The sequence below is a fragment of the Medicago sativa genome, chromosome 2 (assembly GCF_051527215.1).
Source record: "Medicago sativa cultivar Bolivia chromosome 2, Bolivia_mono, whole genome shotgun sequence".
Lineage (NCBI taxonomy): Eukaryota > Viridiplantae > Streptophyta > Magnoliopsida > Fabales > Fabaceae > Medicago > Medicago sativa.
In genome coordinates this window covers 56501919-56515489 of record NC_140750.1, presented here as the reverse complement: position 1 = coordinate 56515489, position 13571 = coordinate 56501919, and the positions used below count along the sequence as shown (strand labels likewise).

At 31.9% G+C, this 13571-nt stretch overlaps 1 protein-coding gene, 2 long non-coding RNA genes and 1 pseudogene across 3 annotated transcripts; 3 read left to right on the top strand and 1 right to left on the bottom strand.

The window, feature by feature from the left end:
• The first annotated feature begins 304 nt into the window (after positions 1–304).
• On the top strand, positions 305–1600 carry LOC146949164 (F-box/kelch-repeat protein At3g06240-like; annotated as a pseudogene).
• A 969-nt stretch (positions 1601–2569) lies between these two features.
• Positions 2570–4146, bottom strand: LOC146949163 (F-box/kelch-repeat protein At3g06240-like). Its single transcript, XM_085745231.1, has one exon. It carries the CDS (start codon positions 4047–4049, stop codon positions 2949–2951), a length of 1101 nt encoding a protein of 366 aa, XP_085601357.1. The 5' UTR covers positions 4050–4146; the 3' UTR covers positions 2570–2948.
• A 588-nt stretch (positions 4147–4734) lies between these two features.
• On the top strand, positions 4735–6036 carry LOC146949162 (uncharacterized). The gene is made up of 2 exons (XR_015025384.1): positions 4735–5298; positions 5493–6036. It is a non-coding gene; the product is annotated as an uncharacterized LOC146949162 (long non-coding RNA).
• A 909-nt stretch (positions 6037–6945) lies between these two features.
• LOC146949161 (uncharacterized) lies at positions 6946–7967 on the top strand. The gene is made up of 2 exons (XR_015027159.1): positions 6946–7411; positions 7507–7967. It is a non-coding gene; the product is annotated as an uncharacterized LOC146949161 (long non-coding RNA).
• The last annotated feature ends 5604 nt before the right edge of the window (positions 7968–13571 follow it).

Below are 13571 nucleotides of genomic sequence, written 5' to 3'. Positions count from 1 at the left end.
ATGCAAAATAAATAAGGGTATGTTGGTAAAGAAATAATTAATGTACTTGAAAATACCAAAGGGGTCTTATAAAAAGGGACAAATTATTTTTTCAAAAGGGTCTTATAATTAGGGACGGAGGTAGTATATTAAGTATTATTGAGAAACAAACTAAGGTTAAAAGAGGAAAACTTATGAATTAAGTAATCTTTGTCAAACCCTAACTTGTGGATTAAATATTCAGGGACATTATTTGTTTATAAGCCCAGAAACACACGAGTAACCTTGCACATCCTCTTCCGTAATAACTCCTTCCACTCTCTCCATGGCCGTAAAAAAGGTTAGAAACCACATACCTCAAGATCTTGCATTATTAGTTTTGTCGAAACTTCCTTTAAGATCTCTGAAGCGTTTTGGATGTGTACACAAAATATGGTCTCTCTTGTTTGAAAACTCGAATTTCATCACCATGTTCAGGTCTAATTTTATATCTATTTCTCACTCCTACTACGATGATACATCACTCATCCTACACCAGTTTGTCTCCAAAGATCACACTCACACTAGGTCCTATTTGCATTTACTGTCAAGTCGCAGCTTTGAGAATAGACTCAAATTGGACTTGCCAACTCCACTTCACAGGAGGACCCTATCTTTTATATTATGGGTTCTAGCACTATTAACGGAACCCTTTGCCTTTCCAATGGAGGTAACAGTACATTTGTATTGTGGAATCCGACAAGAGATGAAGTCAATGTCATTCCTCCCAGTCCTATGGAGTCTGTGTCACCTTATTGGAGCTCTTCGATTTGTTTTCATGGATTTGGTTATGACCGTGTTAGAGCTGACTATAAAATTATTAGGCGTCTAGCTTATTTTCCATTACGTGAAGAAGATCTTTTTTATCTCAATCTACCTAAAGATGCGCAATCGGAAAAAATATTTTATGATAATGTATGGGAGATTTATAGTCTAAGATGTAACACTTGGGAAAAACTTGATGTCAATATGCTTTCGAATTCAAACTGGAGTGATCTATATTAAACACGAATGATGGAATATGTCATTGGTTGTGTGAAACTGATGATCAACTTTGCTTGGTATCATTTGACCTCAGCAGCTATGTGTTTTTTACAACATGCACGCCCATAACAATACCCACAAGAGATCCCAATTTTGATTTTGAGGATCCCAATTTTGATTATGGTATGGTGGCACGATTGGTGATGTTAAATGGGTCCATCGCTTTGATCTCTTGGTATCCATACACGACTACTTTTGACATATCAATTTTAGGTGAACTTGGTGTGAGTGAATCATGGATTAAACTCTTCACTATTGGACCTTTGCCCTCCTATATTCAGAGACCTATTGGAGGAGGAATGGTGATATATTCTTCCAAAAAAAAGATAAAAAAATAGTCTGCTATGATTTAAGTACACGCATGGTTGAGGAACTTGGTCTTGAAGAAGCACCATCAAATAGAATAATTTACAAGAAAGAGTGGTTTGACAAATCCAATAACAGATTAGTTGGTTTTCTTGTTCTCAACTAAGAGATTTACGATTCTGTTTATTAGGATCATTTTACCTTGAATAATAAAAAGTGGTTTGTCAATCACTCATTATCATAATTATGATTATGCAGTATATGAAAAATTAATTAACCATTTTATAATTATGAATATTGTTTCTTTATAAATTATATATTGAAAGTCTGTTATCTTTCTATTTGTAAGTATACGTTTGACTTGATGAAAATATCAAGTTATTTGAAATGCTTTAAAGAAAGATGATTAACCGATTGTTTTGCAGAATGCAAATGAATGATCCAACTCAACTATAGGAAACATATATTACAAAGAAGGAGTGTCAGTAAAGTCTTGATGTTGTATGGTTTATATATACTTGTTTTGAATATGAGCGAGTAAATTGTGCATTAGTTTGAATATGCTATATTTGTTTGTCATTTGATTTAATAGCTGGATTGTTTATTTCCGGTAGTTGGAGTTTTTGGCATTAGTTGTTGATAGTTTGATGTTATGGGAATTCAGTTCAAAACTGATAATGAAGCGGTTTACCGCTAAGATTGTGGATATGTTGATTTTGTCCATGCCATGTAGTGTATGCTTTTTATAGATTCTAACATTTGCGTCGTGTTCGATTTTGCTAGAATATTCTCTTTTCATACTCACAATTTCCATGAATATTGATCATTTGTTCTTCACTTCTATGTAATGGACCATTCTAAACGATTCTCATGTGCCTAACTTCCACTTTTTTTGGGAGCCTAATTGATCTTAGTCTAAACGAACTATACTCATTAACTCCAATTGAAAAATATGTTAATTGATGCCTAAGCCTGATTTGCTGTACCTTAAAATAGATATAGCTTCTCAATGAAAATCCATTTTGTGTCTAAGCATATCAGCAAGCAAATATTCTGAATTCAGAATCTCAAAGTACTGTCCTTGTGAAGCATGACAGGGTCTGTATATGTACAATAAACTAAAAGAGGTGTGACCGAGTGACAGATAAGCCAATAATGATCTATGAAATGAAAATGTAAGAGGGGTCATTGGAATATCAAATTGACAGAAATTCAATGTTCATTATGTCATAGAACCATATACAGTGACGCTTATCAGAAAGAATAAAATCACATAGAAAGAACAAAAGCACATGACATAACAAATTATTACAAATGAGCTCCTAACCCTCCCTAACTCTCACACAAATAAAGTTTAACATTTTCAATAAACATATTACAAATGATTAATCAATAATCATTTCATGACATATTACATTAGCTCATGTGGCATACTAATTGGTATTACAAATGCATTCAAAGTTCAAACACATAGTACCCTACAAATGCAACCACCCAAGAGTTCATAATACATATAATTATCAAGAAAATAGTGAAAGATAATATTTCACAACCTCATTCTTCTTGTTTGAGTCATCTTCTTAAGCTTGCTCATTGTCACCAGGGAGTGAAAGCAGAGACTCTGTGTACATGGCCACTTCGGATCCACATCCATCATTGTAATAGCAGCGATGCTCTAGCAACTGTCCTTTGTCATCATACTTCACCAATTCAGTACCAGCATCTGTTCCGATAATATCACCACCGATTGTAGAGCACATTGGGGCAAAGTACTTATTGAAAATGCCATCAATAGACAGAACAAGAGTCTTAGTCCAAGACGAATGCGTTTTGTATTCTTTCATAACCCATATTTCAACTGTAACATCCCCCATGGCCCATAGACTAAGATAATCTCTAAATACCCACAAATCACAATTTTTGGGATCACAATAAAAATCATTTGGCAAAGACATCTCTAAATGTTTCCTTTCTGTTAAATCAAAGGCAACAATAACATTCATCGATAAATCATGATTAAAAGCCAACCAATGAATAGATCCACTAAAATGCGACCCTACTCTGGGATCATGAGAGGCATTCTTATAAGGGCAATGGATACCCTCAATTTCTTTCCATGCGTTGGCTCTCAGTGAGAAAAACTCCAAATGTGATGAAATATTAGCTAAAGCCGGATCACAAGACATTGAAACCACCAAGTAGTCATCTGTTGACTGGTCATACCCAAAACCATATAAATAACTGAAACAACCATCGTCTAAATTGGAATTAATAGGAGATAAAGGTATTCGTTTGTGAACTCCTGTGGATGGATTCCATAGAAATATGTCTGAAGAACTATGCAAAAATATAAACCCGTTACACGAACCTTTAATTTCGACGTTGAAATAAGATAGATCATGCGTAAAATTAGGGTTTAGTGGAGCACAAGCAGAATCTTGGTTAAGGGATGTTTCGAAATCTATAGATCGAGTTTTAAGATCTGGAGTTGATATGATCACAAGTCTATGAGTGTGTGTTTTAGAGGTAATTTGAAAATGCGAATTTGCAAAGTGAGGATCTGATATAAGAGTTAACCAAGACTTACAAACGCACTTGAAACGTATAAGAGACTTCACCGGTAACCTCAGTAAGATTTGGATGATCAATTCATGAGGCATATGCAAGATCCGGTTGTCCATGTGTTCATTTGTTTCTCTTGAGTTTTGGTTTACATAATTTAGTTTATAGGATGATGATGATGAAGATGTGATGTATGAAATGAACTATGAAGTATTAATAGAAGTTAATCATTTAATCCTTCTTTTGTACTATTCATTCACAAAGTTCATTCCTTTCAGTCAACAAACATTATTTTTTTGAAGAAGAGTCAACAAACATTATTCTTTCTCCTTTTATTTAATGTTTGATTTTGTGTTTTTATCTAACTGTTTTAACTATCATTTTAACCAGTGCCCCCGAGACACTGGTTAAGGAATCCAAAAATAGAATTTTCTGTCTTGGAACTATAAACTGTCACTTTTGATCAAGTAATAATTACATTACTCTTTAACAAAAACTTACTTCTTCTTTTGGTGTTTAACCAATGCCCCGGGGGATACTGGTTAACATTCTCCTTTAAAGTAAAATTTATCACTTATATCCTTTCTCAATTACTCCTACTCTTTTTTAATAATTTAAGTTTTTTTTCTTCAAACTTTTTTTACCTATAATAATAATAATCTATACCTATTAATAAAGGCAAAACATTGTTTTGGTGTAGCCTATTTTATATACCATTTTTGCCCTTCAGTCTATTCAATTACTTGCTCATGTCCAAAACTAACTTTAGGGCAAAAATGACTTTTTTTTCTATTCTTTTACGGTTTTTTCCTTAACTGCATTAAAGGAGGTTATATGATTTTTTTAACAAAAACTTCTTTATCCTTTCCATGTTTCTCTAATATATTTTTTGTTTCTCTTTTGCATTCCAAAAATATCTTACCAACCACTCAAACTAGAATTTGATTAAATTTGTACTTTTAATTTTTCCTTTTAATATTGCTCAACCATTATGAAAATAATTGTTGTATCCAAGATAGCAATTGATGCCATAAAAATCAGATCATGAAACAGTTTTCTTCAAAGTGAAATCTAATTGTGAATTTCATTCTCTGATGCATATATAAGAAAGAGGGGAAAGTGGAAGGTTAAATATGGTGATCAAAAATTTGTTGCTACACTAGGACAGAATTGCTTGCAAAAATAGCAAGTTCACCGCAGCAGTCACTGGTGGAGTCTTTATTATAATTTTCCTGTTGCAATTTACTTTTAACCATTTTCATTTTGTTTGTGTTCATAATCCAACAGTTAATAGAATTTAATATTAGTGCTTCACATTTCCAAAGAAAAGGAAGGAAACAAAAGGCACAATGTGGACAAACATATCAGGTAGTTCATTTTGCCACCATGCATGCATATTCACTTCAATTTCCACTTTCTTCCTTATTCTTCTACATCAATCTATTTTTTTATCCTATCCTTTCACTTTATCTCTACTTCGTTTTCAATGTCTTTGTCCAAATTTTGTGTAGATAATTCATAGATGAATTATATGTTTTAATTTTTCTTTTTTCCTTTTTCAGTGGCTCTGTTTATGGTAAATAGGAGGGCTATGCCGATAACGGTGATATTATGCGAGGGAAAACCCAACATCATATCAAAGAAGATGAGTAGCGACCAAAGTAAGAAATAAGAAACTCAACCCATATGAAAGAGAGAGGGGGTGCGTTAAGGAAAAGGCTAATGACCAACCATATGCAAGAGAGAAGGTGGATGAAGAATAGAAGACTAAGGCGTTGGCGACAATAGTAGACCTAGAAGATAGTCACCCTTTGTAGTGGGAACACAAAACTGAGAATGCATATTGTCCAACTTTCGCGTTCTGGTTGCGTCCAATGATCTCCGCGTTAAAACTATGGGAAGAATGACAATTAGTAATTTGTTTTAATTTTGTGCTTCTCTTTTTACTATTTATTTGATTTGATTTTGGAGTATTTCGACTCAAAGTAGTTTAAATTTAATTCAATTCAATTTGATTATTGCAATATTCAAATATGTAAGATGCCTGAGAAATTTATTTATTTTTTGAATTAAGATGGTGGTAATTAACCTTATGGTTCATGTATATATTTTATTGCCTATTGCATTCCTTCATTTTTCTTCTTCAGTCACTGTAACATAGAATTGTCCTGCATTATCAAAAGCATAGAGGTCTCCGGTAAGATTCAATACAATTTACTTATGTTCCAATAATCAATGGTTAGTGTAACGTGTTTTTATCCACTCTTTCCCTCTATCTACTTTTTTTTTTTTTGTTACCAATTCCGTCTATCTACTTATCAAAGGGAACTTAGAAATTATGCAAAAAGAATGTTGAAGACGGCAGGAAGATTGTTAATGCATAAATCTCCTTGACTCCAATGGAATGATTTGGCATCATTTTTATTTTTATTATTATTTTGTTTTTGGTTGTTAAAAAGTTTTGTATATTCACAAGTTTAACTATTGTGCATGTATTAATTTTTTTTTACAACTTGCAAGAATTTTTTTTAACAAATGACGGATGATATTATTACATGTTTTTTTAAAAGAAGGATGATATTATTACATATCATCCCATAGTTGCTAAGGTTAGTGCATTGATTCAACCTTCCTTCTCTTCTTCGAATATTTTCATAAATAATTTCGAAGTCTTGATCACGTCTACCATCTATAGGGCAAATATATTAAAATAATTTTTAGACACTTAAGTTATTCATCTATTAATCACCTTGACATATAAAGGAATATAGAGAATCGTATGATACTATGATAGGTTGATGATGCGATGAAAATAGAGACAAAGGAAAGAAGAAGAAAAAAACATTGAATGAGTGTTAGAAAAATGAGGTGTCCAACTATCATTATCTATACCTATTAATAAAGGCAATACATTGCTTTGGTGTAGCCTATTTTTCTACCTATTTTACCCTTCAAGTTAAGAAACAACAATTGCAAATAAAATTTGAAAAGTGAGTGGTTTATTTATTTATAACGGTAAGTTATAAAAAGAATGCGATGGTTAGACAGCATTCACGTACGACATCACAGAGAATAAGACAATAACTGATTCATGGTTCCTTCAAAAAAAAAAAACTGATTCATGGTAGTTTCATTATCCACAAACTTGCGTTCATGCAATAGACATCACTCATAATCATTATTTCTACAATTTGTCAAGGATATCTACTTTCTTGCATAGACTTAACGTTTGGCATTTACATCCCCTTGGTTATCTTCTTATAATTTGTTTTTGGTGAACCCTTCTGCTTATAATTTCTACAATTGATTATTTATTACTATTTTGCAGTTCCAATTCATAGACACATCAGTATATGCAAAAGTGAAAGGTAGTGGTGTCCTTTGCCACCTTTGAAAAGAAGCGGTGTGGTGCATTGGCCACGGAGAAGTCATTGTGAGCACAACGAGTTATCACATAGGTGACGGTGCCACCATGACGACGGTAGGGATTTCTTCAATTTTTTTCCTTTCTTCTATTATTCTTATTCACTTTTTTATATGCTCATTTATCCCGTTATTTGTTGATTTTTGTTACAGCCTGTTATTCTTCATCAAAAAGAAATCCTCTCATACCAATTTTGTTTGTCACTTATTTCTTTTAGATAGTTGAAAATTTTAAGAGAATGTGAAAATACTTATTTCTTTTAGATAGTTGAAAATTTTAAGAGAATGTGAAAATAATAGGAAAAAAGACCGGCCTATAAGTGATGAGATGAAGATGTGAACGATCAAGTATTATAACACAATTTGGTATGGTGCCAAAAGTATGATTAACATTAGTACAACATAGTGAAAGTGTTATTAATCCAAATATGGGTTTTTCTTTGATTTTTTTTTTTTGACGAGCACAATTATTTTTAATGTTGATTGATCATAACTCGGTAGTGTATTTGTATGGAAAGTGGACATATATCATCTTACCTTCTTTATCAAGATCAATTTTTTATATCAAATACATGTATGATCTTTTTATTAATCTATAACTATTAATAAAGTGGGCATAATTTTTTCTTTTCATTTTCCTTTTCAAAATTATTAAATGATGTCCATTTCTTCTTACTCTAGATTGGACAATCGACTATTTGTACGGATTGTGAAATCATTGGTGAATGTTATATATTTAATCTATTTTACAATTTTAAATTTGAATGTCCAACTTAAGTTTCAGTTATGGATTGTGGGCTAATACCATCAGGGCGGTGAGACACAATAACTAAAGTACTTCTCTGTTAAGTTTCCTTTCAAACTTTCAGATCATACAAAGAAAACTTTGTATATGTATGAGTATGAAAATCGATGGTGGAGAACATTCTTCAATGGTACTTTTTTTTTTTTGTGTGCTTCTCTTTCCAATGTAAGTAGTGATTTATTAACTGTATCATTTAATGATTCGTTTGCCATATCCATTATGATATTCACAACAATAGTCACTAATTTCAAATTAACAAATTACTTCCTCCAGTCTCAAATGTAAGAAACTTTTCACTTTTTTAGGTTCATTCAATGAATGATGTATGTGGTCTATATAGACCACAAACATCATTCATTGTATGAACCTAAAAAATGAAAAGTTTCTTACATTTGAGACAGGAGGGAGTATTGGCTAACTTTTTTTTAAGGGTGTTATTGGCTAACCTTATTCACTAAAATTATATTTATACCTCTCTATCAATACGTTAGCGCAGTAGAAAAAGCGGATAGACGGGCACGGGAGTGCCCGTCTGGACGCTAGTAATAATAATAATAATAATAATAATAATAATAATAATAATAATAATAATAATAATAATAATAATAATGGTTCATCCTATTTATTTGGAAAATTGAAGCTTGTTTTTTTTTTTAAACACTTTTTTTAAGCAAGTTTTTGTTATCTAAAAAAATGGATTCATAAAGAGTAGAAAAACTGTAAATAAAATTGTAACATTGTTAAAATAATTAGGTGTAATATCTAAAAAATTGTAACATTGTTACTTATAATAATATCACACAATGTGAATCTAGTGTTTGTTGAAGCCATAGTTGAAACCTAAGTTTTTATTAAAGCAGTTGTAGGAAAGTTGAAGAACATAATTATACTTCGATTAATGTGAAGTTGAAATATTTTATTTTGCTTAAAATTATTTAAAAAATGTTTGTTATGAGAACAACATATTGTGAAAAGAAAAGAAGTTTGTTAGAAAGAGTATATCAATTGTTTGTCACGGGAAAAATATATAAAATCAAATTTATTGGAAAAAGAGATTGTGTTTCAAAAAAGTAGAATTTATTAATCGATTAGAATGAGTGTATAATAGGAAGAAAAAAAACTTCAAGCATCAACTCCCTTATTTTCATGTTACTGTTCTAAAATGACAGTTGAATAAACACACTGCAAATACATTATACATCACACAAATTAATTGAAAATCCTTTGATCAACAACATGCATCTTCAAATTAATTGAAAATGTCACACATTTTCTCCTTGATTTGGCATTGAATTCGTTAATTCCTCCTTGATTTAGCATTGAATTCGTTGATCCTCTCTAGTGACAGGAGAGTGCAGTGGAATAACAACCCCACATTTTCCTATAATTGACTTAGTCAAAATTATTAAATGACCAATCAATAATGGAGATTGGCACTGGACTGTATCCAGTAAAAAAATTCACTGGAGAGAATCCCCATCCCCGAATGATACACCGGTATCACACTTTTTTTTCTTAATAAGAATATATCATGTAAATTGATTTACCACATTACTGCTTTCCCAACTATGTGATAAGTGCCAGAAAGTAATTAATATCACATCACATTTAAGGCACTTTTGTTACTTGTCTTACAAGTTATTTAGGGAAAAGCTGAGAAAAAATGAAAAATTGCTCTATTACGCTTTTTATATCTCAATCTACCCATTTGTGCAGGATTTGGATGTCAAGACACTAAGCAAGAAAGAAAAACAAAGAAATTGTGCAAAGGTTAGCTCGCCAGTGGCGAGCTCATGGCAAGCATAGGCAGAGAGCATCAGAGGCAACTCGCAACGGCGAGTGGAAGGCGAGCAATCTCGCAATGGCGAGCACAAAGGCGAGTTCAAGGGGAGCTGAGGTAGGGAGCAAGGTCCAGAGTTGGCCATGGCGAGCAAATATCTCACGAGGCGAGTTAAGGCGACTTAATCCTCTCAGAGCTGACGTGGTAGAAACCCACTGGTGAAGAAACATCAACTCGCCATGGCGAGCATATCTCGCGAGGCGAGTTCAGCAGAACAGAAATATGTATAAAAGGCTTTTTCTTTCATTGGAGACATATCTTATCATTTGTTTTAGAGAGAGAATAGGGCGAAAATAGCTGTTCTTCATAGGGCAAGAGTGTTTGAGTGTGGATTTAGTAAGAATCTTTGAGAAATCAATCTCTTAGCATGAATCTTCATCTTTTCTTCCACTTTTGTATGGTTATCATGACAATGATCAACTAAATCTCCTTTGTTGGGATTAGAGGTACTTGATCAAGCTTAGATGTAATCTTTTGATCTTTCAAATATATGATTCTAGCAATATACATGATATTGAGTTTATTCTTGCATTTCATTCTTATGTTTGATTTAATTGCTATTGAGAAATACTTTTGAATCTAGGTTTAGAATATTCATCTATCAAAACAATAATTCTAGACATAGGATTGAGGTTTTGATAGTCACACAATGTATCGGAACTTAAAGCTTTCGGATCGTTTAATAGATTGAGAAATCGTCGATTAAACGATACAATCGATCTCACAATATTACTTAGACATGAATGATATTGTTGAGTGATACATGATAATATCGGTAAAGAGCTAGAATCGTATATGTGATCATTAGGTTATATTCGACGTTTGATCAACGGACTCTAATCCCAACGCTTTTACGCCTTATTACTCTCAACTTTTATCTTCGCAATTTAGTTCTCGTAGTTTCAAACAAAGAACCAATTTAAACTTTAACTTAAAATGATAATTTATGTTGAACGGTTTATGATATCGCACTAGTCCCTGAGGAGACAATACAACAATACTTACTTTTGATTGATAGAAAAATACTACATCACTATGTTATTTACATGTGTCAAGAACTATGTTATATACAATTGATTTACCATTAATGACATTCATATTTATCCAAAATTTCAATCAATTATAAAAAAAAAAATCTACGACAAAAAGAAGAATAAATCATCGAGATTTATGCAATTGAAACTCCTTCATCCAATCAATTATAGGTCACTTTTTTTTTTTGTCAGGTAGCCTGGTGGCTAGAATTCACCTTATAAGGTGAATAAGTGGGGTGTCCGGGGTTCGAACCCCAGCCCCTGCATATAATAATGCATTGTCCTACCAACTGAGCTATGCTCACGGGACCAATTATAGGTCACTTATTAACAATGTTCCTACAAGCACGACTATGATTGCATTAGAAAAAAAATATGAATATCATCAGCCTCTTCCATCTCATAACACAATTCACATATGTCACTCGTATAAGATTTTACGGGTTGGTAAACAAGGCCCAATCAACATATGAGAATCCTAGAATTTGAATGTACGTAGGAGAAACTAGAAAATAATAACCCACGAGTTGGAGAACTCTTGAGATATTTAAATACACCACATGCATGAATGGAAGTGAATTCTTGCAGATACTGGAAGTACGCACTCAATCCTAGCGTAGCCGTATATATATGGCACTTTCAAAATTTGAAAATTTAGAGGGGGCACATGCCCACATTCTTTTGGTTGTGCATCCGTCCCTTATAGAAGGATATGAAAGTTTACCAATTGGCTTGCATCCCAAGTGTTCATTATCAGATATAAAAAATATATTCAATACTTCCTTTCACAAATAGAAATTCCTTTCTCAGAGGGTGCTACTTCAAGGCATAATATGTAAATGCACCTCGATCTTTAATTTTTAAGGAGGAATCAAGGATGAATTTGATTCTTGAACATTCCATCAAGCAAGTTTCAACTAGTATCACATCGTCAACACACATTATTAGAAGTGCAATGAAAGAACCCCGAGTGTTTCTTGGTGAATATCGAAGGATATAAGTGAGCTTGAGTGTTAGATTGAGCTATGAGGAGTGAAGTTAATTTTCCATACCATTTTCTACTTGTTTAAGGTCATACAAGGATTTAAGTAACATGCACATTTAGTTGGGCTTTGGACTAGATACACCATCGGAAATTATAACCCGATCATCGAATATGTTGTAGTGGGTAGGTAGACCACACCAGCAACGACAATTATGATGATATTCCAACAGAGTTTCTTTCTTACTAATAAGAAAATAAGTTTGCTTGTGAAAAATCAGAAAAAGAGTGGGGGAAAATGTTGTTTTGATTTAGATGACGGATAAACTTGGTGCACATGTTTATGCAAAGTGATAGAGAGCTCATAGATTGTATTTAGTGAAGAAGAACCATGATAAGATATGGTAGAATGATGTAGTCTAAAGTGAAGAAGAAGAAAAATGCGGTCTCTCATGGACTATTACCTCGATGGATCAAATTTATTAGGACCCAAGGTTTCAACGCACTTGAACAAGAAAAATTATTACTTCTATGACTTGTTCGCTTTCAAAAATATTGTTAAATTATAAATATATTACTCCCCCCGTTTCAAAATGAGTGTCGTTTTAGGGGTTTACACACATATTAAGAAATGCAATGATTAAAAGAAAGAGAATGGTTATTTTACCAAATTATCCTTATTAACTATTGGTTAGTTTTAAAAGTAATACTTTGGAAGTAGTGTGCAAAGTATTAATTGGAGGGTACAATTGAAAAGAAAATGTTATTATTGCATTGGAAACTGAAAACGACATTCATTTTGAAACAAATTTTTTTGGCTAAAGCGACACTCATTTTGAAACGGAGGGAGTAAAATGTAAGTATAAATATTTTAAATTATAAAAATTGTTTTAAATTAAATATAAAATTTCATAAATTAATATATGATCAAATAAGTTTGTGGTCCTTAAAAATATATCATATCAATGATTTTTGAAATGTGTTCGATCAACATTTTTTGCCATTGCTTTTAAATCAATTAATGTTTTTAAACAAGTGGTCATGTTTAAGATATTTTAAAAAAATATCTTTCAAAATTTTAGAATTTTTTAATAAGGATTGAATTAATTATGAATTTTTAAGCTATTGATGCTTAAATATTCATATTCAATTCATCTTTTGTTAATATATTTAAATTTTTGTTAGAAAGATTCTTACAATATTATAAACATGTATGAAAAAAATTATTAAAAAATATGAGTGATACACATAACTATTATAATATAATAAAAGTATGTTTGAAAATAAAATAAATGCATATTCTTTTTTGAAGGAAAATAAATGCATTTTTAAAGAGTAATTTTTAGGTTGATTTTTTTTTAAGTGTGATTGCAATTAGGAAGCTAGGAAATTTTAACACTCTTAATTTGTCAATTAGGAGGCTAAAAGTAATTTGTCCATTTATCATGCATGTAATCTTAATTCTTAATCCAGATGTGATTAAGCTAGGAGGTTAAGAAATTTCAATGATAATGACTCATTGAAAAGAGGGTTATGCAATGCATATACACCCTCATA

Excerpts from the sequence above, each read along its gene's own strand:
- LOC146949163 (XM_085745231.1), bottom strand. The coding sequence starts at position 4,049 with ATGGACAACCGGATCTTGCATATGCCTCATGAATTGATCATCCAAATC.